General features: G+C 45.6%; 1 protein-coding gene across 5 annotated transcripts in view; it reads right to left on the bottom strand.

The window, feature by feature from the left end:
• The window catches only part of LOC138821859 (golgin subfamily A member 3), a 47,503-nt gene extending 21,822 nt beyond the window's left edge, over window positions 1–25,681 (bottom strand). Inside the window, exons 1-12 of one of the 5 annotated variants that reach the window (XM_070014319.1) lie at window positions 25,581–25,681; window positions 20,961–21,270; window positions 17,164–17,442; window positions 14,568–14,680; window positions 13,057–13,694; window positions 11,805–11,916; window positions 9,364–9,670; window positions 6,138–6,340; window positions 4,249–4,386; window positions 3,899–4,060; window positions 3,127–3,495; window positions 719–796 (exon numbers count right to left, since the gene is read on the bottom strand). In XM_070014319.1, the coding sequence (XP_069870420.1) occupies window positions 719–796; window positions 3,127–3,495; window positions 3,899–4,060; window positions 4,249–4,386; window positions 6,138–6,340; window positions 9,364–9,670; window positions 11,805–11,916; window positions 13,057–13,694; window positions 14,568–14,680; window positions 17,164–17,442; window positions 20,961–21,090 (2,529 nt within the window). In that variant the 5' untranslated portion in view covers window positions 21,091–21,270; window positions 25,581–25,681. Of the gene's footprint in view, window positions 1–718; window positions 797–3,126; window positions 3,496–3,898; window positions 4,061–4,248; window positions 4,387–6,137; window positions 6,341–9,363; window positions 9,671–11,804; window positions 11,917–13,056; window positions 13,695–14,567; window positions 14,681–17,163; window positions 17,443–20,960; window positions 21,271–21,917; window positions 22,320–24,851; window positions 24,999–25,317; window positions 25,443–25,580 lie in introns of those variants that run through there. The other 4 variants (XM_070014318.1, XM_070014323.1, XM_070014320.1 and 1 more) reach the window with 4 other exon arrangements.
• Window positions 25,682–25,757: the final 76 nt, after the last annotated feature.

The raw sequence follows: 25,757 nt of genomic DNA, 5'->3' as shown, positions 1-25,757 counted from the left end.
GCAAGTGGCACAGGCAACTTCTGGAGATTTGTAGACCTCCAGACTTTCCTGCAAAAAGGCATGCTGACCTTAGACTGTGATGAGGGAAGGAAGGTATCTTAGATTAATGGAATGCCTTCAAAAAGGAAAACATGCACAGAAATGGAGGGACAAAGGTGAACAAATGCAGCTGCGGTACTCACTAGACACTGTTAAAAATGAATTTTACAACCTGTGAGAACACAAGAAAAAACCTGGGAGAGAATGAGAAAAGGGGTGGTGACATTGTCCAAAAAGAAATGTACGCATAGCCGGGTACAAGTGGCTCACATCTATAATCCTAGCTACTCAGGAAGCTGAGATCTGAGGACTGTGGTTCAAAGCCAGCCTGAGGACAATAGTCCCCATGAGACTCTCATCTCCAATTAACCATTCAAATACCAGAAGTGGAGCTGTGGTTCAAAATGGTAGAGCACTAGCCTTGAGCAAAAGAGATCAGGCACAGTGCCAAGGACCTGAGTCTAGACCTCAAGACTGACAAAACAAAATGTACTCATTATTTCACTTATGTAATGGTAACCCCTGTGTACATTATCCTTATAATAAAAAAAGAGAAAAAATTTTTAAAGGAAGACATGAATGTGTCCTTCCACCTGACTGATTTTGTTCTACTGATGCAAAGGTGACTGTTAGAAGCTGTGTCTGACAGTTTCAAACAAGAAAAGCACACCTCTCTTACCTTTTGCTGAAGAAACTGTTCCTTTACCTTCTGCATCTGCTTCTTCAGGGAGGCTGTCTCCTGCTCCAAATGTTCCACCTATGGGAGTTTCACAAAAAAGGTGCCTGAGGGCTCAAGGCCTGTACCCAGTGGCATTTCCTATGAGCCAGATCTAGTCAACTCACCAAAGAGAGACTGCAACCAGACCCAGGCTGATGGCCCAAGAATTACTTAGGGATACATTACTAGCATCCTCCCTCTTTGCCATGAAGACAGGTGCCAGTAGCTCATACCTGTAATTGTTAGCTATTCAGGAGTCTGAGTTAGTCTGAAGATCATGGTTCAAAGCTAATTTGGGGGTCTGGGAAGGTGGCTCAGTGGTAGAGTGCTTGCCTAGCATGCATGAGGCCTTGGGTTCAATTCCTCAGCACCACATAAGCAGAAAAAGCTGCAAGTGGTGCTTGTGGCTCAAGTGGTAAAGCACTAACCTTGAGCTGAAGAGCTGAGGGACACCACCCAGGCCCAGAGTTCAAGCCCCACCAACAACAACAAAAAAAGAGGGGCTGGGAAGGTGGCTCAGTGGTAGAGTGCTTGCCTTGCATGTATGAGGCCCTGGGTTTGATTCCTTAGCACCAAATAAGCAGAAAAAACTGGAAGTCGTGCTGTGGCTCAAGTGGTACAGCATGAGCCTTGAGCTGAAGAGCTGAGGGACAGTGCCCAGGCTCAGAGTTTAGGCCCTATGACAGAAGGAAGGAAGGAAGGAAGGAAGGAAGGAAGGAAGGAAGGAAGGAAGGAAGGAAGGAAGGAAGGAAGGAAGGGAGGGAGGGAGGAAGGGAGGAAAGAAGGGAGGGAAAGAAAGGGGGGGAGGGAGGGAGGAAGGGGCTGGGAAGGTGGCTCAGTGGTAGAGTGCTTGCCTAGCATGCATGTGGCCCTGGGTTTGATTCCTCAGTACCACATAAGCAGAAAACACTGGAAATCTTGCTGTGGCTCAATTGGTAGAGCATGAGCCTTGAGCTGAAGAGCTGAGGGACAGCGTCCAGGCACAGAGTTCAGGCCCCATGACAAAAGGAAGAAAGGAAGAAAGGAAGAAAGGAAGAAAGGAAGAAAGAAAGAAAGAAAGAAAGAAAGAAAGAAAGAAAGAAAGAAAGAAAGAAAGAAAGAGAGGGGGGAGGGGGGAGGGGAGAGGGAGGGAGGGGCTGGGAAGGTGGCTCAGTGGTAGAGTGCTTGCCTAGCATGCATGAGGCCCTGGGTTCGATTCCTCAGCACCACATAAGCAGAAAAAGCCAGAAGTAGTGCTGTAGCTCAAGTGGTAGAGGACTGTTATCAACATAGGCAGATAGTACGTGGGCAGCCAATAGTGTCTGTCCTGTAATATACCAAATGATTTCACAGGCCTTACACCATAGGCTAGAAATTCCCCACACCCATATGTACCATTATCGTATTCCCGGAGGGGAAACAACCAGCAATCACTCTAATCCTTGGTCTTTTTTTTGGGGGGTGGGCACGGAGGGGTCAGTCATTGGACCTGAACTGTAGGCCTGGGTGCTATCTCTCAGCTCTTCAGCTCAAGGCTAGCATTCTACCACTTGAGCCATAGCACCACTTGTGGAGATAAGAGTCTCATGGACTTTCCTGCCTGGGCTGGCTTTGAATTGCAATCCTCAGATCTCAGCCTCCTGAGTAGCTAGGATTATAGACATGAGCCACTGCACCTGACTAACCCTTGGTCTTTATAAACTAAAGTTTAAAGACATAATCATTCCTTGATATTGACTGCACCTCTGGAACACCCTTTTTACATGTCTGCCTACATCTGACATGTGCTATTATTATAAGCACATTGGCACTCCCCAAGTATGGTAGAATGCTGAGCTATGCTCTTATATACCAGGATCCTGTGTGTCCACAGGGCAGGCCCACACTGGACCTAGTTAGTGTTGGCCACGTGCCCCATTCTGTGCACTGTCTCATAATCTCTACAGGTAGAGGGAAAGGAAATCAAGTTTCCTGCAGCAATTTAAGCTGGGAAAGACATCTTCAGGAATATTTTCAAAAGACCAAACAGAACTCAGTTTCATGGGTTGGGAATTTGGCTCAGTGGTAGAGTGCTTGCCTAGTTGCATGAAGCCCTGGGTTTGATTCCTCAGTCCCACGAACACAGAAAAAGCCAAAGTAGCGCTGTGACTCAAGTGGTAGAGTGCTACTCTTGGGCAAAAGCAGCTCAGGGACAATGCCAAGGCCCTGAGTTCAAGCCCCAGGACTGGCAAAGAAAAAATAAAAACAAAAACTCTCAGTTTCAGGTCCAGGACACAGTGTAGGCTGTTGGGATCACTGCCTTAGTGCATTTTCCTTCGGTTTAATCACACTTCTAAAAAGGAAATCAAATGACCAGCATCTATTTACAACCTAACAGCACACTACTTTACCTGGCTGGACTTGATGGCCAACTCTTGTTTCAATTGCTCTAAAAGACCTGAAGTCTCCTCGGTGTCTTCTTCTAAGCGCCTTGTTCCTCTGTCAAGTTCATCCTTGTCACTCTTGGCTGCCTGCAGAGCCACCTCCAAGACAATCTTCTCATTCTGCAGGAAGCGAATTGTGTCCTCCCTAGAAGCAGCCTCTCCCTGCAGCTCCTCTAGCCTCGCCTGCAACTCATCGTAGTGTGTCTGCAGCTCATCGAGGGACTGCCCCTTGGCCTGCAGAGCCTCCTGTGTTGAGGCAAGCTGCTTTATCAGATCCAGGTGTTCCTTCTGCACTGCATCAAGTTGTTCATCTCGCTGGTGCAGCGTCAACTTCACCTGGAAACAGATGATAAACTCAACTGGTTGCCTTCAACTTGGTGGCAAGAATCAACTTTTTCCCTGTCCAGGATTAATTCTTTTAGGGAGACAGTAATGGGATTTGAGCTCAGGGCTTCGTTCTTACTAAGCAGAAACTCTACCACTTGAGCTGTGCTCCAAGCCCGATTTAAATAATTGTGGGGGACTTCTCGCATCTTTCCTAGTACAGAACAAGAACAGAAGTGTAAATCCATACCTGGGCTGATATGGCAGCAGCCTGATCCCTCAAACACACTCCAACGTACTTCAACACAAATATGCACTTCTGATATGCTTTGACATATTGCTATGCAGGCCATCTGTGTGCAGACCTGGGGAAGCCTCTGTGAGTATGGTTTCCAGAGTGGCTGCAGCTACTTACTTGTTCCAAATGCTGCTCCAAAGATGCTGCCGAATCTGCCAACTTCTGTAGCTGTTCCCGCTCCCCTTCAAACTCTTCCAGCCTTCTCTGGAGATCTTCTTCGACCATTGTCTTTGCCTCTCGAATCTGCACAAAAGCTGCTTCCTGATCCAACATGTCAGCCTGGGCCCAGAAAATAATATTTTTTAAAAAGAAAAAAATTATCAAATGTATATATTTTATGTCCTTCTGTACATGCCTATGTACATAAAGGCATATTTATATTTAGTTGTTTGCATTATACTTATGAACATGTACATAGCAGGACCCAAAGCTAGATAAAAATGAGCACTGACTGCCACAGTCCTCACCTCAATGCTCTGGAGCTGGACAGCTATGCGCTCCTTCTCCTTTATGGATCTGTGCTGTGTTTCTGTCAGTTGATGGGACAGGGACACGTTCTCAAGCTTCAGGTGCTCCAGCAGGCCAGCCTGGGTCATCTGTCCAACCTTCAAAGACAGACCCAGGAGATAAAAAGCTGCTTGACATTAGACATCAAGTTCAGACCAGCCTATCCTTAGATACCTGGGTAAGGGACTCTGCCTAGGGCAACTGCCAGCCGTCCCTCTCTTGTCTTCCACAGCAGGGACAGTCCCTGACTTCCTTATTGTCACACTGGACTTAGCATATAGGCCCCACTGCCACTACAAGACAGACCTCCTCGAACTTGGGAATACCTAAGAAGTGAAGACTGGGTACCCAGAAGTCAGGTCATCACACCCAAGATCATGCATTTTGGTCAGAACCTATACAGAATTCCTATCAAAGGTGTACATCTTGTTTTTTGGTACGGTGTGAGCCTTGAACTCTGGGCCTGATGTCCCTCAGCTCTTCAGCTTAGGCAAGTGCTCTACCACTTGAGCCACGCACCACTTCTGGTTTTCTGGTGGTTTATTGGAGGTAAGAGTCTCACGGACTTTCCTGCCTGGCTGGCTTTGAACCGAGACCTCAGATCTCAGTCTCCTCATTAGTGAGGATTACAGGCCTAAGCCACAGTGCCCAGCTTCACAGGTGTACTTCTAAGCCAGGCACCGGTGGCTCACGTCTGTCAGCTCAGCTCCTGAGGAGGCTGAGATCTGAGGATCACAGTTCAAAGCCAGTCTGGGCTGGAAAGTCCATGAGACTCTGTTCTCCAATTAACCACCAAAACTTTGGAAGTGATGCTCTGGCTCAAAATGGTAGAGCACTATCCTTGAGCAAAATGAGCTCAGGGACAGCCCTGAGGCCCTGAGTTCAAGCCCTACAATTGGAGGGGGCAAAAAAAAAAAAAAAGGCATATTTCTGAACCTCCCAGAGGAGGAGCCCTATCTAAAGGTGTTCTTTAACATAACAAGTCAGGTACTGAGCTTTGGCACAAAGTGATTTCAAGCCTACTCCTTCTTCCAAAAGCACATAAGTCTAAGAGGCTGTCAATAGGCAAGGCAGAGGTGAAGTACACACACCAAAGGGTACGTACACCAACATGCCAGGTTTGCACACAGCTGGCCTGCATAGCGATGTGTCAAGCCATATCAGAAGTGCATATTTGTGTTGGAGTGTGTTTGAAAGATCAGCCCAGCCATGCTAATGTTCATGTTCTGAACTAGGAAACAGGATTGTGTCCACTAGAAAAATGAACCGGAAAGAGGAAAACTCAGGACTGGGAAAGGAGCTCACAGGGGAAAACGTGGTGACTACACAGTTCCTGAGACTAAGCAGCTGGAGCAAGGTAAAGCTGTAGGGAAGAGAATGCCTGCCATATTCTTAACCCATCAAAAAACTGGGAGAGGATTCAGAGGCGGGTAAGAAGGCCCCCAAAGCCCAACAGATATGAACTTGAAGGCTTGGGTTAAACAATGAGTTACCGTGTAGACAAGGGACAGGACTAACTAGCAGAGACAGGGACATGAGACAGTCCAGAGCAAGGCATCTCAATGTTCTGTTTTATTTTGTTTTGGCAATTTAGAGTTTGAACTCAGGGCTTCACTCCTGCTAAGTAGGTACTCTATAACTTGAGTCACACTCTTAACAAGGGCATGTCAAAATAAAACACCGAAGCAGAATCTAGAAGGCTTCTGTGTCAGGTCATGTGGAGACTTCTGTACAAGATGATATGGACTATACTGATGCTTGGTGGACATTAAAGGAAAACATATCTGTGATGTGTAAAACCAGAAACGCCTGTACATGCCATCTCCCTGAATGGAGTCCCCGGCCATACCTGGATGTGAGCGACTTCGCCCTGAAGCCTGACCCGAGCCTCCTGGGCCAGGGCAAGCTGTTGCTGATACCACTGCCGGGCATGGTGCAGAGATGCAATTTCAGCCTGTGATGCCTGAAGCTTGCTGGTCAGTGTCGTGCGCTCCAGCTGCACTTGCTGGAGTTGGCTCTGCAGGGCTGCCATCTGCTGCCGAAGGTCATGCACTGAAAGTGAGCAAGCACAGCCAGCTCAGACTAAACAGCACCAACAGGAGAGCCACAGCTCTGTGTGGACATCTGACCCAAAGTCAGGTTCTGCAGAGAGCAAGAAGTACAGTTGATGCTGGCTATCTACAGTGGTCATGTTCTAAAAGTTACCACAAACCTGGCAGTGACAGACATGGAGATACATGTGTAGGTACTGGAAGCCCCTAAACAAATCCTCTCCAACAACGGATAACACATGACCTTCATTTATGTGTTCTTCTGTTTAAAGATATCTTACTTAAAATGTAGTTTATTAACATGAGCTCAGTCAGAAGCTCTGTAAGCTAGCTACAGTCCCAGAATAGTTTCTGTAACAAATCTATTTTTCAACAAACAGCTCACAGTCTACTCACACTTCAGGACAAAGTGTCTAGGGTCACTAAACAGCAAAATCATGCCTAAAATAGCACAAAAACTTAAGTGTGGCACTAAAGAGACAACAGTCTGAGCTGAAGATAGGACCTGAGGGCAAACAAGAATGTCTCCTTACACTACCTTAGCTGGGAGTTTGTGCATTGAGCAACTTAAATTTCTAGCCACCCTGCAGATATCCAAGAATAGCCATGAAAAATGCTATGACTACTGACACAGGGGTTACAAATAAAATTTAAGTGAGTAGTCAAATGTAGCTGCGGATCTGTGAGGATCAAGTACAAATGATGTGTTCAAAAGATTTGTATGGACACATATTCTTGTCTCTTAACCTCTAACCATGTTTATCAGCCATAAATAAACTCAGCAAGGGCACAGCATGGCTGATTCTTTACTAGCTTACCACATGGTCAGTCTTAGTATGAGCAGGGCAGGATGGAAGGAGTGTAAGACAGCAAGACAGGAAGTTATTGACAACCCAAATCAGAATACAAGTAAAATAAGTCAGACGCATTTTAATTTAAAACTACAGTCACGAGGTTTAAGTATGTATTCTTTCTGAGGACATTTTCCAAATTTTCTCCTTTTTCTTCCTCTGTGATATAGCAGATGTTTAAACTCAGGGTCTTGTGCATTATGCATGCTAAACAAGCAATCTATTATTTAATTACACACTCATTCACCCTGGCTAGCCTACAACTTGCAATCTTCCTTCCTCCTGGAAGCTTTTTTTTTTTTTTTTTGTCAGTCGTGGGGCTTGAACTCTAGGCCTGAGTGCTGTCCCTCAAGCTCTTCAGCTCAAGACGAGCACTCTACCACTTGAGTGACAGCGCCACTTCCGATTCTCTGGTGGTTTATTGGGGATAAGAGTCTCACACACTTTCCTGCCCGGGCTGACTTTGGACCTCGTACCTCAGATCTCAGCCTCCTGAGTAGCTAGAATTACAGGTGTGAGCCACTGGCGCCTGGCTACTTCTAGATTTTTGGTTAACTGGACATAACCATCTCACAGACTTTTGTCTTAGCCAGCTTGAACCATGATCCTCAGATCTCAATCTCCTGAGTAGCTAGGATTACAGGCACAACCATCCAGCTCAAAAGTTTTAAAGGAAAAAAAAAACAATGAATAGTATAGTTTAAGAAGGTTCATGCTGAGAACCACTGGCTCATGCCTGTAATCCTAGCTACTCAGGAGTCTGAGATCTGAGGATAGCAGTTTGAAGCTAGCCTAGGTAGGTAGGTAGGAAAAGTCTGTGAGATTCCTATCACCAATAAACTATTCAGAAAAAGCCGAAAGTGGTGCTGTGGCTCAAGCACTAGACTTGAGCAAAAAGAAGCTTAGGGACAGTGCTCAGGCCCTGAGTTCAACCACAGTATCAATACAAAGGGTGAGGGGTGAGAAGGTTCATGACTCTGACTGTAGTACTTCAAAGCCTAGAGTGGTTATATCTCAAAAAGATGAGAGGGGTTCCTGAACCCTTCTGTACTCACATCACACAGTCAGACAGGTACAGAGAGTATAGCTAAGCAGTGCACCATAAGTTGGGTCAGTGCTGCTGCCTGAAAACCACTGTCTACTGAGCGCTTGGAACCCTTAGAGATATAAAGCTATCTTGAAGTTCAGAAACCTTTGAATTTTAATTTCCCTAAGGCACTGGGTATCATAAAATGCTTCAAGTCTGAGAACCTAATAAAAAAATAATATTTAATTGCAGAGCTCATTCTGTTTTGGTCTTCTCTAGGTGAAAAAATCTGAAGCACAGCCTCATAGCCCCAACTGAAATGAAAGGACATGCAGATGGGGACTGGTTCCAGTGGAGACTGAAGGCAGAAGGTCTCTGTGCATAGCCAGCTGTCCCAATCCCCTGCTATTCTGATGTTGCTCTTAAATACATTAGACAGAATCTGAAATAAGCAGGCATCTCTACTCCCCTAAGTAACACTGGACTCGAGGCAGAATGAGTGAAAATAATGGCTAACTATACTAAGCCAATTCTTAAGACCCTGGTATACCCTCTGACACATTCACACAAAAATGTACAGAGGCTGGGCACTGGTGGCTAAATGTCTGTAATCCTAGCTACTCAGGAGGCTGAGATCTGAGGATCACGGTTCAAAGCCAGTCTGGGCAGGAAGACCCATGAGACTCTTATCTCCAATTAGCCATCAGAAAACTGGAAGCGATGATGTGGCTCAAAAATGTATAGAAACTGGCTGCTGGTGGCTCATGCCTGTAATCTTAGCTACTCAGGATGCTGAGATCTGAGGATCATGGTTTAAAGCCAGCGTGGGCAGAAAAGTCCGTGAGACTCTTATCTCCCATTAAACACCAGAAAACAGGAAATGGTGCTGTGGCTCAAGTGGTAGAGCACTCGCCTTGAGATGAAGAGCTCAGGGACAGCGCCCAGGCCCAGAGTTTAAGCCCTATGACCCCCCTCCCCCCCAAAAAAAGTACGTAAGTCCATGATGTCAATAAAAACTTGCATTTACTTTAGCAAAGCAGAGATGCTAGGTGGAAACTATATGCTGACATGATACTGTGGCCTCCTGTGTTTATACAGAACCAGTATGTCAGGTTCCAGAAGCGGATCTCAGGGCTACGGCCTCACCTGTGTTGTCCTTGCTAAGGATATTTCTCTGCATGTCCTCCACTTTGGCCATCAGTCTCTGGTACTGTTCCTCTGCCAATTGCAAGTCGTTGTTTGAGGATGCCAGGCTGGCATTTTTGGCTTCCAGCATATTCTGGAGGTCGGTCATGGCCTGCTCCAGATCCCAACAAGACTGTTTTAAAGTGTCCACTTCAGAACTGAGAGAATCTTGTTTCTGCTGGCTGCTGTGGCTGTGTTCCACCTGTGCCTGCAGCCGTGTGCTCAGGGCAGCAAGCTGGGCCTGAAGCTCAGCCTTCTCTTTAAGTGCCTGAAAATACCCCAAACAAAACAGTGACTTCTTTCAGAATAAGAGCTCCAACATATTAACAAGAGTGCTGAAACAAGCCAGGTGCCGGTGGCTCACACATGAAATCCTAGCTACTCAGGAGGCTGAGATCTGAGGATCACGGTTCAAAGCCAGCCCAGGCAGGAAAGTCCATGAGATATCTCCAATAAACCACTAGAAAACCGGAAGTGGCACTGTGGCTCAAGTGGTAGAGCACTTGCCTTGAGCTGAAGAATGCAGGGACAGCGCTTAAGCCCAGAGTTCAAGCCCCACAACTGACCAAAAAAAAAAAAAAAAAAAAAAAAAAAAGACTGCAGAAACATACCAAAATAACAGAGAAAGGTAAAAAGTATTACATTGAAACATGATTTTCCCCAAAATACCTAGTCACTAGGAAGTGGCACTGTGGCTCAAGTGGTAGAGTGCTTGCCTTGAGCTGAAGAGTTCAGGGACAGCTCCCAGGCCCAGAGTTCAAGCCCCACAACTGACAAAAAAAAAAAAAAGAAAAGAAAAGAAAAGAAAAAGAATTTGATAGGGGCTGGGAAGGTGGCTCAGTGGTAGAGTGCTTGCCTTGCATGCATGAGGCTCTGGGTTCAATTCCTCAGCACCACATAAACAGAAAAAGCCGGAAGTAGTACTGTGGCTCAAGTGGTAGAGCCCTATCCTGAGCTGAAGAGCTGAGGGACAATGCCCAGGCCCAGAGTTCAGGCCCACGACAGACAAAAAAAAAAAAGAAAAGAAAAAATGACAGTTGTCCCTCAAAGAAAGTAATTTTTCAAGAGGTCAGAGGGATGAGTATAGTCCATGCTAGCAATGGATGTAACTACACTGAAGAAAACAGAAGTCAATATTCACTGTCAAGAGGATTAGAAAACCACTGGTTTGTACATGCTTACATGTACACACACATATGTACTGTAAACAATCTAGGTATGTTGAGGGATCCCTAAGAGAGAAAAAGTAGCTAGACTCATCTTTTGAGGAAAATGAGCAAAAAATATCTTCAGGGAACTGCTGAAGCTGTAAGTGAAATTTCCATGAGATTGAGCCACAGACACAAGATACAGGATTGGCCCTGTGTGACCATAACAGCTCTTTCCAGGAAGAGCTAGGAGCAGTAATGACCAGCCAAAACAAGAAGACAGTGAGGGCTAGAGTTTAGCTCTGTGCTAGAGCACCTATATACCTGCAGAAGACCTCTGGGTTCAAATCCCAACCACAATGAAAAGAAAAAAAGTGAGTGAAAGGCAAAGCAAGTCCTATTCACCCACCAGCGAATTCTGCTAAACCAGATCTATCTAGAAGTACCTGTGGGAATCCTAAACTCACACACTAGAGAAAACTGTGAAGACAACAAATTCAACAAACAGAACAAATAGCTAATACGATCAAGTTAACTGGGTAAATTCTACAGAAATGTATTAGTATCCAGAAAGAGAGATGACAGAAGGAAAGTAGTTATGACAATCTACATCTTGGCTTGACATGACTCAAATCCAAACAAGGAAGAAGACAAAAAAAGCTAAGCCAGCAGCTGGTGGCTTACGCCTGTAATCCTAGCTACTCAGGAGGCTGAGATGTGAGGATCTTGGTTCAAAGCCAGCCCGGGCAGGAAAGTCCATGAGACTCTTATCTCCAATAAACCACTCGAAAAACGTGTGCTGTGGCTCAAGCGGTAGAGCACTCGCCTTGAGCTGAAGAGCTGAGGGACAGTGCCCAGGCCCAGAGTTCAAGCCCAAGGACCGACAAAAAAATAAAAATAAAAATTAAAATTAAAATTAAAAATAAATAAAATAAAATGAAGGCATCTATAAAGCTTTATATCTAGCAAAAAGGAACCATAAAGGGCTGGGAAGGTGGCTCAGTGGTAGAGTGCTTGTCTTGCATGCCTGAGGCCCTGGGTTCGATTCCTCAGCACCACATAAGCAAAAAGAAAAAAGCCGGAAGTGGCACTGTGGCTCAAGTGGTGGAGCACTAGCCTTGAGCTGAAGAGCTGAGGGACAGCGCCCAGGCCCAGAGTTCAGGCCCCACGACCGGACCCAAAAAAATTAAAAAAAAAAAAAAAAAAAAGAACCATACATTCTTTCCAAAGATTTGGCTATCAAATATCTCTTACCTGACTAGCTTCCAAAGACAAAGCCTCCAGTTGTCCTTCAAGTCTCATTTTTTCCTTAAGAACCTGCAGCATTTCATCTTGTGTTTCAGTAAGAGAACTTTCCATGGACACACTGAGAGACAGGAAACAGGTTCACAACGAAGGAACATGGTCAGATTGTGTTTACCCTTCACATAGTCTCCAAATTCTATATACCACTGCCACTCCCCATCCCGTGTGTGTGTGTGTGTGTGTGTGTGTGTGTGTGTGTGTGTGTGTGTGTGTGTGTGTGTGTGTGTGTGTGTGTGTGTGTGTGTGTAAATAGTTATAACTAATTTATCCATCTATCTATCCATCCATCCACTATATACCATTGCCACTCCCCATCCCGTGTGTGTGTGTGTAAATAGTTATAATTAATTTATCCATCTATCTATCCATCCATCCATCCATCCATCCATCCATCCATCCTGGGGCTTGAACTCAAGGCCTGGGTACTATCCTGAGCTTCTTTTTTGCCCAAGGTTAGTACTTTACCATTTGAGCCAAAGCTCCACTTTCAGCTTTTTCTGATTAATTGGAGATAAATCTCATGGACTTTCCTGCTTGGACTGGCTTTGATCTATGATTCTCAGATCTCAGCTCCTGAGTAGCTAGGATTACAGGTGTGAACCACCAGCACCCAGCTCCTTCTCATATATATATATATATATTTTTTTTTTTTTTGCCAGTCATGGTGCCTGAACTCTGGGCCTGGGCACTGTCCCTCAGCTCTTCAGCTTAAGGCTAGTGCTCTACCACTTGAGCCACAGCACCACTTCCAGCTTTTTCTGCTTATGTGGTGCTGAGGAATCGAACCCAGGGCCTCATGCATGCAAGGCAAGCACTCTACTACTGAGCCACCTTCCCAGCCCCCTTCTCATAAATTTTTAAATAAATAAGTAAAAAGACTTAAGTAATAAGCTTAAGCTTAGCCCATGTGGCTTTCTACAGCAGGCCTCTGTAGGTATCATATTACAGCTTGCTTGGGAAGTTTACATCCCTATAAGTGTTTGTGTGGTATTAGAGCCAGGTCTGTGTAAATATGGAAAGACAGGATGCTTTAATATCAAACACAATTGCTCATCAGAGCTGACTCTACTTTCTTATAAGAAACAGAGCTGTGTGAAATGATAAGATCAAGACTAGAAAGGCATCAGGAAAGATACACTGTTCTTTGAGACATGTGGCAGTGGTCCAGAGTGCAGTGTCAAAGGCCAGGCCACTGCCTTACCTGCTACAGATGCTGTCTCTGCGGCTCCGTACCTCTCCATTGACTTCTAACACCTGGTCTTGGTGCTCAGCTGCTGCAGCCTGCAGTACATCCTTAATTGAAGGGAACTGGCCCAGGGCCAATTCCTGGCCATTGACCACACAGGGAGCTCCCTGTGTGCTCATGTTCACTGAGACACCACACGCTCCAAGGGTGGAGAGGCTGCTGTGCGAGGAGCTGTCACTCTCATTTCCATCAGCCTCAATTACAGTGTCCCCAGTCAGCAAGGTGCTCTCTAGACGATCACTAGTCTCAGGAGATGGGCTGACCTCAGATATGACTGAGGTACTGCTTCTGCTTTGCTTCAGTGCACCCCCAACAGAGGTGGCAGCAGAGCCAAGGCCACCAGAGTCACTTGAATCTTCAGTTCTATAATCTGCCAGAGACCGAATTTTGTTTGACTTGGAACTCTTCTTATCCTTAGGATGTGCCAGCAGCCCTAAGCTGCCCACCTTAGGCCCCCGAGGGACACTAGTACGCAGAAAAGAGTACTCTTTTGTCATAGCCACAGTACTGGCCCGTGGCAAGGTTTCTGGGTTTAACATGAGCTCAGGATCGAGTGTGCTAAAAAGTCTCATTTTTGATGAAGGTTGACTAGACTGAAAAGAAAAGTACCAAAAGATAATTAGAAAACAACACTCCAAGATCCAAGATCTTCACCCAGAGCCGGGTGCCAATGGCTCACACCTATCCAAGCTACTCAGGAGGCTGAGATCTGAGGGTCGCAGTTCAAAGCCAGCCCTGGCAGGAACATCTGTGAGACTCTTATATCCAATTAACCATCAGAAAACCAGAAGTGGAGCTGTGGCTCAAGTGGTAGTGTGCCTGCCTTGAGCTGAAGAGCTCAGGGACAGCACCCAGGCCCAGAGTTCAAGTGCCATGACTGACCAAAAAAAAAAAAAAAAAATCACCCAGAAAGTATACAGCAATTAACAATCTTTCTTTTTCTTTTTGCTGGTTGTGGGGCTTGAATTCAAGGCCTGGGTGTTGTCCCTGAGCTTTTTAGTCAAGGTTTCCACTTTACCACTTTGAGCCACAGCTCCACTTCTGGTTTTCTGATGGTTAATTAGAGACAAGAGTGTCACAGACTTTCCTACGCAGACTGGTTTTGAACCATGATTCTCTGATCTCAGCCCCCTGAGTAGCTAGGATTACAGGCAGGAGCCACCAATGCCTGGCATAACCTTCTTTTATTGGGGGATAAAAAAACAACAACCCTCAGTTCTGTTATCTACAAAAGTCATTCTAATCCCAGAGCAGGGCATACAAGAGAGGATGAGAAGAAAAAAAATCACAAACAGTGAAATGCAGCTGGACCTATCAACAGCAAGGATAACTAGAAAACAACAGAAAAAGTGAGCGTGAACAAGAATATCATGCCATAGGAACTAGATTCATTCAGACCTCACACAGGAGCAGACAAACCAAGGAGATAGGATGCAGCCCAGACATCAGATCAAGAAGAGACTTACCCTCTCCTGATGACGCTTCACTCGGTACTGTCTGAGCTGCTCTTCCAGCCGCTTTCTGGCCTGAAGTCGGACCATGTCCTCCTTTTCCAGGGACAGGGAAGAGGCTGTGGAACCTGTAGGAAAATGGCCACAGAGAAACTCATAATGGAGGACACAGAGAACAAACTGGTAATGACAGCTTCGTTTGGTTGAATTTAATGATCAGTACATTTTAGTTCCTACACAATATGTAGCCACAGAGTTACAGGACAATTTCCAGATCAAGAGAAAACTGTAAGCCTTGGCCACAGACTACCGACAGGATCTACCTTGTAAGAGACACACTTGTTATGTAATAAGCCTGTCTGTACTGTAAGTACAAAACCCACAAAGGATTTTCAGCTGGTAAGACAGGAGACAGGTGATAAAATACATTTTAGTATAAAAAGAATTTGGAGGGAGGAAGGAGGGAGTGGGAGGGAGGGGGATGGGAAGGGGAAACAAAGGAGGAGGCAATAATGCTTGATAAGAAATGTACTCATTACCTTGCCCATGTAATTGTAACCCCTCTGTACGGTATTTTTACAATTTAAAAAGAATTTAAAATTGGTGCCAGAGCTGAGTACTCAAAGGCTACGACCTTCAAATCTCATAAGCTGAGACTCTTTTCTGGATCTATATAAGTTGCTCAAATTTCTCTGAGCAGAGTATGAAAACTTGACACAATCTCAATGATATGGCACTCAATGATGACCCAGGAGAAAGGGTCACCATATTAACAATGATGCTATCCATTCCTACAGTACCAGGTATGTTACAAGTTCTGTAAAATCAAGAATGTTTAAGCTGGGGCTGGAAAGGTGGCTCAGTGGTAGAGCGCTTGCCTTGCATGCATGAGGCCCTGGGTTCAACTCCCCAGTACCACATAAGCAAAATGAAAAAAGCCGGAAGTGGCGCTGTGGCTCAAGTGGTAGAGCGCTAGCCTTGAGCTGAAGAGCTGAGGGACAGTGTCCAGGCCCAGAGTTCAAGCCCCACAACTGACAAAAAAAAAAAAAAAAAAGCAGTAATTTAACAACTTTTTTTTAATGTCAGTTGTGGAGCTTGACTTCTGGGCCTTGGTATTGTCCCTCAGCTCATCAGCTCAAGGCTAACGCTCTACCATTTAAGCCACAGCACCACTTCCAATTTTTTGGTGGTTAACTGGAGTTAAGGGTCTCAAGGGCCTGTAATTCTAGCTACTCAGGAGGCTGAGATCTAAGGATCGCAGTTCAAAGCCAGCCCAGACAGGAAAGGCTATGAGACTCTTATCTCCAATTAACCAACAGAAAACTGGAAGTGGTGCTGTGGCTCAAGTGGTAGAGTGCTTGCCTTGAGCTGAGGGACAGTCCTCAGGCCCAGAGTTTAAGCCCCATGACCAAAAAAAAAAAAAAAAGACCAAAAATCCAGGTAAGTTTATAAAAGCCTGAAAAGAATCACTTATCTAGAAGGCAAGAATGAGGCTACCAAGGTAGATAAGGGTATATAATCTCACTGTGTAGTATACATATATATGTATACCATAAAAAATAAGGCTCTGGAAATAGATTTGAGGTGTTTTGAGCTCACAGACTGCCAGTGTGGAACTTGCTCTATCTCTGAACCCTCAATGATCAACACAAAATAAATGCTGATTAAAATATTCATAAACCAGGAAATAGAAACATGAGTTTTTTTGGTGATGTTGATTTTTGTTTTAGGGGGTCCTTTTTTGTTGTTTGTTTACTTTTGTTTCTTTTTTTGCTGCCTTTTGAGGAAATAAAGGGAAGCTCAGAAATGGAGGGGACAAGATGAACAAATTCAGTCATTGGAAAATGAACTATGCAACTTGTGGACAGGGATGAAAGAGGTAAACTGGAGGAAAGAGAAGGAAGAGGTGATACTCATTACCTGACATAAAACAGTAACCCTTTCGTACACATTAATACTAACATTATGAAATAAAAATAGAAAAATAAAATAGAATATGCATAAAGAACACTTTCAAGGGGCTGGGAAGGTGGCTCAGTGGTAGAGCGCTTGCCTTGCATGCATGAGGCCCTGGGTTTGATTCCTCAGCACCACATAAGCAAAAAGAAAAAAGCCAGAAGTGGCGTTGTGGCTTAAGTGGTAGAGCGCTAGCCTTGAGCTGAAGAGCTGAGGGACAGCGCCCAGGCCCAGAGTTCAGGCCCCATGACCGGACCCAAAAAAATAAAAAAAATAAAAAGAAAGAAAGAAAGAACCTTACATTTGATCCTTTAAAAAAAAAAAAAAAAAGAACACTTTCAAGTAAAATTATCACCGTCACTGTATTAAGACTGGAACACCTGACTGCCTCTTGGACACGTGGGTAAGGAAAACTGAACTTTAATCAGGGACTTGGGCACCAGTGCCCAGGCTACATGGCAGAGTTCCAACACCCACATGTACTCGTAGTCTTTAAAAGAAAGCTACCTTATTAAACATAATATCCACCTTTCCCTCCCCACCCCAGTAATAGGCTGGCAGGCAGTTCTGACTGCTCAGAAAGGAGCAGTGAGGTACTGACTGCTGGATGCTTAGAGGAGGGGTTGAGAAGAACTGGGTGGGAACAGATGCTTACACAGTTGCGTTTCTTGCATGGGAAGACTGAGCCTGAGAGACTCCAAAGCTTCTTTTCTAACACTGCCCTCAGCACTAGTTCCCTGAGACTTCCTTAGGTTGTCATGGAAACCAGCCACACCTGGAGAGGCATCAGGACCCACTGGACTTGTGGTGGGATCAAGAGACAAGGAAGATTCTGAGAACTGCAGTGATGGCCCATTTTGACAGAGGGCCCCCTGGCCAGGTCTACTGGGGCTTCCTTCTTCCCTAGAAGCTCTGCTTACTTCAACACTGGCACCTACAAAGAAAAAGAGACTATGTTGGACATTGTGGTTTAACAAGATGGAACCATTCAGACATACAGTTATATAAGACCCAGGAACATGTGCATAGGAGCACTGAACCTCCATATCCTCACCGATAAATTGGCATTGGCCTCACCCTCCATTCAGGGGCTGTACAATTTTTTTTTGGGGGGGGGTCCGGTCGTGGGGCCTGAACTCTGGGCCTGGGCGCTGTCCCTCAGCTCTTCAGCTCAAGGCTAGCGCTCTACTACTTGAGCCACAGCACCACTTCCAGCTTTTTTCTTTTTGCTTATGTGGTGCTGAGGAATCGAACCCAGGGCCTCAGGTATGCAAGGCAAGCGCTCTACCACTGAGCCATCTTCCCAGCAGGGGCTGTAGAATTTAAATACTGTTTCTTTTTAATTTAAATAAGAATAAGAAATCTTTGGTCATTGGGCTGGGAAGGTGGCTCAGTGGTAGAGCGCTTGCCTTGCATGCATGAGACCCTGGGTTTGATTCCTCAGCACCACATAAGCAAAAAGAAAAAAGCCGGAAGTGGCGCTGTGGCTCAAGTGGTAGAGCCGAAGAGCTGAGGGACAGCGCCCAGGCCCAGAGTTCAGGCCCCACTATCGGACCAAAAAAAAAAAAGAAATCTTTGGTCAGGCGGCTGAGATCTGAGGATTGTGGTTCAAAGCCAGCCCAGGCAGGAAAGTCCTTGAGACTCTTATCTCCAATGAACCACTAGAAAACCAGAAGTGGCACTGTGGCTCAAGTGGTAGAGGACTCACTGAAGAGCTCAGGGACAGCTCCCAGGCTCAGAGTTCAAGTTTATATTTGAGAGGGGAGAGGGGAGAATTATGAGGGAGGAGTTAACAAGGGTTTAAAAAGAAATGTACTCATTACCTTACTTATGTAACTGTAACCCCCATTCATCACCTTTACAATAATTTTTTTTTAAAGCTTATATTCTCCAGAACAAAAAATCTTAAGGCCAAGAGGTAATTTGAGCAGAAAAATTCTGCACAAGTAAAGACACAAGTCTTAACTACCAGTTAAGTTAAAAATACTTAGGTTTGGGCTGGGAAGGTGGCTCAGTGGTAGAGCGCTTGCCTCGCATGCATGAGGCCCAGAGTTCAATTCCTCAGCACCACATAAGCAGAAAAAGCTGGAAGTGGCACTGTGGCTCTAGTGGTAGAGTGCTAGCCTTGAGCTGAAGAGCTCAGGGACAACACCCAGGCCCGGAGTTCAGGCCCCACAACCGGCAAAAAAAAAAAAAAAACCACAAAAAAAAAACACTTAGGTTTAAACAACAGTGACTTTACGCTCATGCCAAATTCAGTCTCATCCAGTAATATTACTATGCATAAATGTATTTCCTTCTCAAAGAATAAGAAAATAGCAGGGCACTGCTAAGTGTAATTTAGGTTCTGAGGAGACTGATCTTTGAGGATCACAGTTGGAATCTAGCCTGGGTATCCCTATTAATCAGTAAAGCTGTGTCTTAAGTGGTAGAGCACTAGTCTTGAGCACAACAGCTAAGTGGCAGTCCCCAAGCTGTAAGTTCAAGCCCTAGTATAGGCACTCCTCCCTCCAAAAAAACCCCCACAACTTTTAAAAAATTGCCTGTACCACTGGGCACCAGTAGCTCACACCTGTAATCCTAGCTACTCAGAAGGCTGAGATCTGAGGATCACGGTTCAAAGCCAGCTCAGGAAGGAAAGTCTGTGAGACTCTTATCTCCAATAAACCACTAGAAAACCAGAAGTAGTGCTGTGGCTCAAGCAGTAGAGCACTCGCTTTGAGCTGAAGAACTAGGGACAGTGCCCAGGCCTAGAGTTCCAGCCCCACGACTGACCAATTAATTTAAAAAAAATTTTAAAAATTACCTATACCACCAGGTGCTGGTAGCACACCACTGTGTTCTAGCTACTTAGGAGGCTGAGATCTAAGGATCATGGCTCAAAGCCAACCCAGGCAGGAAAGTCTTATCCCCAATTAACCACTAGAAAACTGGGAGAGGAAATGTGGCTCAACGTGGTAGAGCCCTAGCTTTGAGGAGAAAAGCTCAGGAACAATGTCTAAGCCCCAAGTTCAAGCCCTAGGACCAGCACACATAAAAAGAAAAAAAAGAAAACAAAACTGCCTGAGTTTGAACTCAGGATTTCTGGCTTGCTCAGCTTCTTTGCTCACTGACATTTTACCACTTGTGCCGTGGCTACAGCCCTGCCTTTTGCTGATTATTCTGAAGATGAAACTTGGTGAACGTTTCTGACCAGGCTGGCTTAGAACTTCAATTCTCCTGATCTCAGCTTCCTGAGTAGCCCAAGATTTACAGGTGTGAGACAGAGATTTCTTATAATTAAATTACCTGCAGTGTTTCCCTGGTGGGTGAACTAGTCAGTAGTGAGGTAGGAAAGGTTCTAAAGGGCTCCCAAGCACAGCAGGTTCCAAACTTGCATTAGACCCCAAACATATGAAGAAAGTATCCAGAAAAGATCCACCAATAACAAAGATACCTCTTTGCTCTAGGACACAGATGACAGCATGTCAACTTTACTAATGGGAGGTTGGGGGAGAAGTCTTGCATTGTTATAGGTTACTTGGGTCAGTACTATTTTCTGATGGGTGAATCTCTAAACCTTCCATTTAAACAACAAAAATAATTAATACTAAGATGTCATTGTTTTAAACACAAACTTAATTACAAAAAAAAACAAAATAAAGACAGATGACAAAACACCGTATTTACTAGAACACTGAGTGTCAGAGTTCAAGAGTTAGGCAAGTGTTGAACCACTAAGTGTTCAACATCTCATCTCCAATGGCATATTATATGTATCATTTCTTTTAATTTTTTCAACCACCTTGTGTATGTTCTACAGTGGCAAATTTTCTAAGACTGGCACTTTGTCTGTTCAAGAATCCATTATCTCAGGATAAAGCCTGCTTCACCTGGCATTTATGTAACAAGAATCAACAAGCTTATGTTAAATGCTCAAACATGATTTTATGAGAATTAGAAATCAGTTTTTGCTAGTAAAGTAGAACATAATTTTAAAGCGGTGCTGGCTCCTGACTGAGCATGACATGGAAAATGAAAGAATAACCAGCCTCTACTTTGGATGCACAAATAACACAGTAACCAACAGAAAAAATATAATTTAGGGGCCCTTAGGTCTCTGTTGAACTTTTAAACTTAAACAACCAGTTGGGTGCCAGTGGCTCACACCTGCAATGCTGGCTACTCAGGAGGTGAAGAACTGAGGATTGAGATTCAAAGCCAGCCCAAGAAGGAAAGTCTATGAGACCACCAAAGCCAGTAGGGGTATATGGTGCACAACCAAATAAGTAGCTTTTGTTATGTTGAATATGGATGATGCTTGATCTGAAATTAGCACCAAACTTAAAAAATTTTTAAAGTATAAGATTATTAACAAATCCAATGAAAGTTTATGCCCTCCTCCAAAACACAAGCTGACCACATCCTTGTGCACAGAAGTGAAATACTGGAAGGATGTGGAGTATGACTTACGCTGAGTTGAGTCTAGTTGGTCAGGTGACACTGAGCTCAGGGGCTTCAAGGGGGCTTCAGAGGCAACAGAAGTACCACTGCTGGAGCTGTCCTCCCAGAGGCCATCTTGCTTAGCTGACCCACTGTCCATGATCAGGATGGTCCAGGCTAAGCTGTCACTGAGGGGCTACAAGTGACCCTGGAGCAAGTTCAATTTCTGCCATCAGCAGTAGCCCAGAGTTCCTGGGAAAGATCTTACTCCATTTTCCATTTTTAGGGCAAGATTTAAAGTCTCATAAGTGGCTTGAAGAGAAAGCAGTCAAAATTATACCTAGTAGGAGGAAAAGAGAAAAAAAAATTTGTGAGATACAAGTTCAGTCTCATTCTTGTCTCTACAATCATCAAAATCTCTCATGCTTGGGGAGATTTTCTTTTGCTTTTTTTTCGGTCGGTCATGGGGCTTGAACTCTGGACCTGAGCGCTGTCCCTCAGCTCTAGAGCTCTAGAGCTCTACCAGTTGAGCCACAGCACCACTTCTGTCTTTTTCCACTTACGTGATGGTGAGGAATTGAACTCAGGACCTCATGCATACAAGGCAAGCACTCTACCTTCCCAGACCATGAGGAGATTTTTTTAGCTGAGTAAGGTGATGAATTGACCCTGGGTAAGCATTTAAGTATTCCAGACCACTCTGAAAAGACATTTCCATTTCACAGGATGTTCTGTGGAAACTATTGCAACACCCACTAAGCCTGCAACCTCAGTCATTCCCAAGATATAGCTAGTGGTGTATTAGTAACATCAGGATGATACTGTGAGGAAGATCCTCACAAAACAAGATAAAGCCCAAAGTGGTTCTTTCATCACAGGTTCACCACTTCAAGGACAGATGAATTACAAACAACTGTGTAAGAATATACACAATAGAAAACAAAATATTTGGAAGTGGCGCTGTGGTTCAAGCGGTAGAGCACTCACCTTGAGCTGAAAAGCGTAAGGACAGCATCCAAGCCCAGAGTTCAAGCCCCACAACCGATCAAAAAAAGAAAAAAAATATTTTCTTAGCAAAAACATAATCTTAGCACTCTGCTTTGCTTCTGCCCTGTGGGATAGCAATGTCAAAAATCACCACGTGTAACTGACTGAAGAGAAGTCTCTGTGCTGAAAATGCAAACATCCACCTTCCACATCCACATAAGGCACTGCCTATGACATTTCTCTTGGTCTCTCAAGTAAAAAGCTATGTCCACTCTCTTTATTGTTGTATTCCTTATGTGCTTCTTCTATAGCACATCACACTGCAGATATCCTCCAAAGTCTGTTACCATCCAAGTCTGTTGCCCCATCAGCTCAAATACCTGCTACCGTAGAGGCATTCAACACAGATTAACCATTAGTTCAGCTCAAGTTCTAGTCCTTAACTAAGCTAATGTTTTCAAAACAAAATTAAAAAAGTATGTGAACCTTAAACAAAAACCATGCCTTTTCAAATGCAGAAAATCTACCCCTTACCTACCCCTAAGTGCCTGGAAACTCCAGTTCCAACAAAGGACAAAAACTGGCTCTAGGATTTATAAACTAGAAGAGTAACACACAAGGGCCACAGCCTAGAGAAGTGATGTCATCTAGTGAGGGAGAGAAGCAGTATGGCATGGGCCCACACTTACCTACAGAAATATATAGAAGAGAGCAGTCAAGAATTCCACAATGTGCCTCAGAGGCAAATACTGACAAGGCTCACACCTAAGTGTTTCCAGGAAAGATGAACATCAGCCAACAATACTCAAGTCCCATTGATAGTGTCACACTAAAAGACAAATGCATCTGCTGTCCAGCCCAAGACCATCACTTACTTTGACATCTTGCTAAGCAGGACACCTGACTCCAAAGCAGTGCTTCCTCTCTTCAGAAATAGGATGGTGCAAGGCTCCAGAATATGGGGGCCTAAGACTGTAACTTACTCTAGTAACTCATGAAGACCATCCTGATCACAAGCAGTTCCTTCAAAAGCTAAAACACAGATTCTGCCTAGCGTGGCTTTTGGCAATGGTACTTCTTTTCTAAGGGGGATAAATTGCCATTCTCTGTCTATCCTCACTATCCCTTGAGTTTTATACTTAACACAGGTCACTTGTCCAGGGTTAACATTACCTCAGACTCCAGATAGGAGAAATTTTGTGCAACGAAGAGGATCATACAGCTGCAGGTGTGTTACAGAAAGCTATTATTAGCAATATGCACTCCATTTGTCTTTTTTTTTTGTCGGTCGTGGGGCTTGAACTCTGGGCCTGGGCGCTGTCCCTCAGCTCTTCAGCTCAAGGCGAGCGCTCTACCACTTGAGCTACAGTGCCACTTCCGGTTTTCTGGTGGTTATTGGAGATAGGAGTCTCACAGTCTTTCCTGCCCGGGCTGGCTTTGAACTGTGATCCTCAGATCTCAGCCTCCTGAGTAGCTAGGATTACAGGCGTGAGCCACCAGTGCCCGGCTAAAACTTTTTTTTTTTTTTTTTAGGTCGAGGGGCTTGAACTCTGGGCTTGGGCACTGTTCCTGCACTCTTCAGCTCAAGGTGAGCGCTCTACCGCTTGAGCCACAGCGCCTCTTTCCATTTGTCTTTTTTAATAAAGTGGTCAAATTCATTACGCTATTACCTTTCACCACTTCCACTTGTTTCCTAGATGACAAACATAAGGCAAAACTATGATAACTTTTCATAACTTGCCTGATGTCAAGCGAGTTCACATGAGAAACTATCATATCAGGGACTACAGGACTTCCAGCTTCCTCTACCCAGTAGAATCTATTAATTCAACACACAAGCATATACACACACACACCACTCTCCAACAACCAGTTAGTCTAGTCCTATGGGCAAATAGAACTGGTAAACCAAATACAAAACTTGACTTCCTGAGAAAAGTATCTGGTTGAGTCTATACCACTATATAAAAGCAATTAGGGTTGTACATAATCAAAAACCAAAGGCCAGCCTTGGCCATGAACTGGTGGCTCCTACTTATAATCCTAGCTACTCAGGAGACTAAGATCTGAGGATCACAGTAAGAAGCAGCCCAGGCAAGTGATTAGTAAGACCCTTACTAATCAGCAAAAAGCCAGGGGTAGATCTGTGGATCAAGTGATAGAGTACTAATCTTGAGCAAAAAGTGCTAAGGAACAGCACCCAGGCCCTGAGTTCAAGCCCTAGGACTGACACCACTCCCTCCCCCCCCCAAAAAAAGACCAACCTTATAGGTCACTGTTCAGCAGGACATGAAGGCTAGGCTTAGGAGCCTAAACATCTGCCTTACATCCTGACTCTGACAACCTGGTCATGAAAGCTTGGGCAGATTTTTGAACCACTTTTAGCCTGTTACTTCAATAAAAAACAATGAAAAATTAAGACAAAATATCTGCTAGGATTGACTGCAATAAGGAACAGGTCTGTGCATACCTTGAGTAAACAGTGTAATTAGTTGTGTTAGTTTTCCTTCAACTGCTGCAAAGCCAACTGAAGATATTTTTACTTGAGAGAGCTCAATATTTATTAAGACTTTGCATCTGAATGATGTCAGATGATTTTTATTTCCTTTTCTTGTCATTCAAGGTGTTCTTTAACTGTAAGCTACTAAAGGGTTACAAAGGCAAAGGCTACCGGTACCTATAAATGGTTTACAATGTCCTACCGACAATTTAGTACAAACTTCTTATCCTGAACGCTAAAGCCACATTCATGTGTCTCCTGCCGACGTTTGCACCGGCACCATTACCACTTCCTCGTTTCTCAAAACCCCTCAGCGATATTCTGTACCCAGAAACACAGTGGATCTCAACAGTGCCTCCACATTGCCTGTTCTGTCGAAAACATTCTTCTGGAAAGTTCTGTAAGGCAATTTCTTGTCGTGGTCCACAACTCACCTCCTCCACAGGCTTTCCAGTAAGCCCGCATACATTGAACCCACCCAACCATCACTCAGTCTCCTCTGAACAATGGCCTTCCATGCGTGGCCTGTGTCCATCTCCAGAAGGTGGGTGAGGCAGGAACTACATGGCCTCAACACTAGCCCAGGACGTGCACCGCACAGGGCGGCACGCACCGGCGCGCCGGCACTCCGGGGAGGGACGGGCTCTGTCACCTGACTGACGCGGATGACGGCGACTGGCGCCGTCCCACCCGGAGCCCCCGAACCGAGACGCCTCGGCTGGGGGAAGTGCCCGCCGCCAGCCGCCGCCTGCGGCCGCCTCGGAGCCCGCACCCCACGGGCGCGGCGGGAGCCAGAGGAAGGCTGGCCCGGGGCGGCTCCGGACCGGGCCTCCAGGACCCCGCTCGGCGCGGCCCGCGGCCCGCGCGGCCCCCTCCTCCCTCGGCCTCCGCCCCGCGCACCTCGCCGGAGGCTCCCGGCCCTGCCGCCGCAGAGAGACCGGCCCGGGGCCCTCGCCGCGCCCAAGGCCGCCGACGCTCCCTCAGCGCCGGGACCCTGCGGCTCCGGTAGACGTGGCCGCACGAGAGGCGGGGCGCGGCGGGGCGCCGGCCGCGGGCTCCCCGGAAACAGCCGGGGCGCGCGTCCTCCGTTCCGGAGGGGAGACCTCCTCCCCTGCCCGCCACGGGCTCCTCGAGCCGGGCCCGGGGCCGAGCTCGCTCCGCACCTGTCAGAGGCGAACTCCAGAAAGTGACTGGGAGATTTCGCAGCCTTACTCCGCGAAAACACAACTTCCAGACGCGCCGGACCGACACGGGCAGGAAACCAGGCCACACCACTTCCGGCGGAAGTGGCGTGGCCAGGCTCTCCGCGTCCTCGCCCGCCCCAGCCTCGGGGCGCCGGG

The sequence above is a fragment of the Dipodomys merriami genome, unplaced genomic scaffold (assembly GCF_024711535.1).
Source record: "Dipodomys merriami isolate MVZ:Mamm:240054 unplaced genomic scaffold, mDipMer1.0.p SCAF_943, whole genome shotgun sequence".
In the NCBI taxonomy this organism is placed as follows: domain Eukaryota; kingdom Metazoa; phylum Chordata; class Mammalia; order Rodentia; family Heteromyidae; genus Dipodomys; species Dipodomys merriami.
This window is presented reverse-complemented; position numbering and strand designations above follow the sequence as displayed.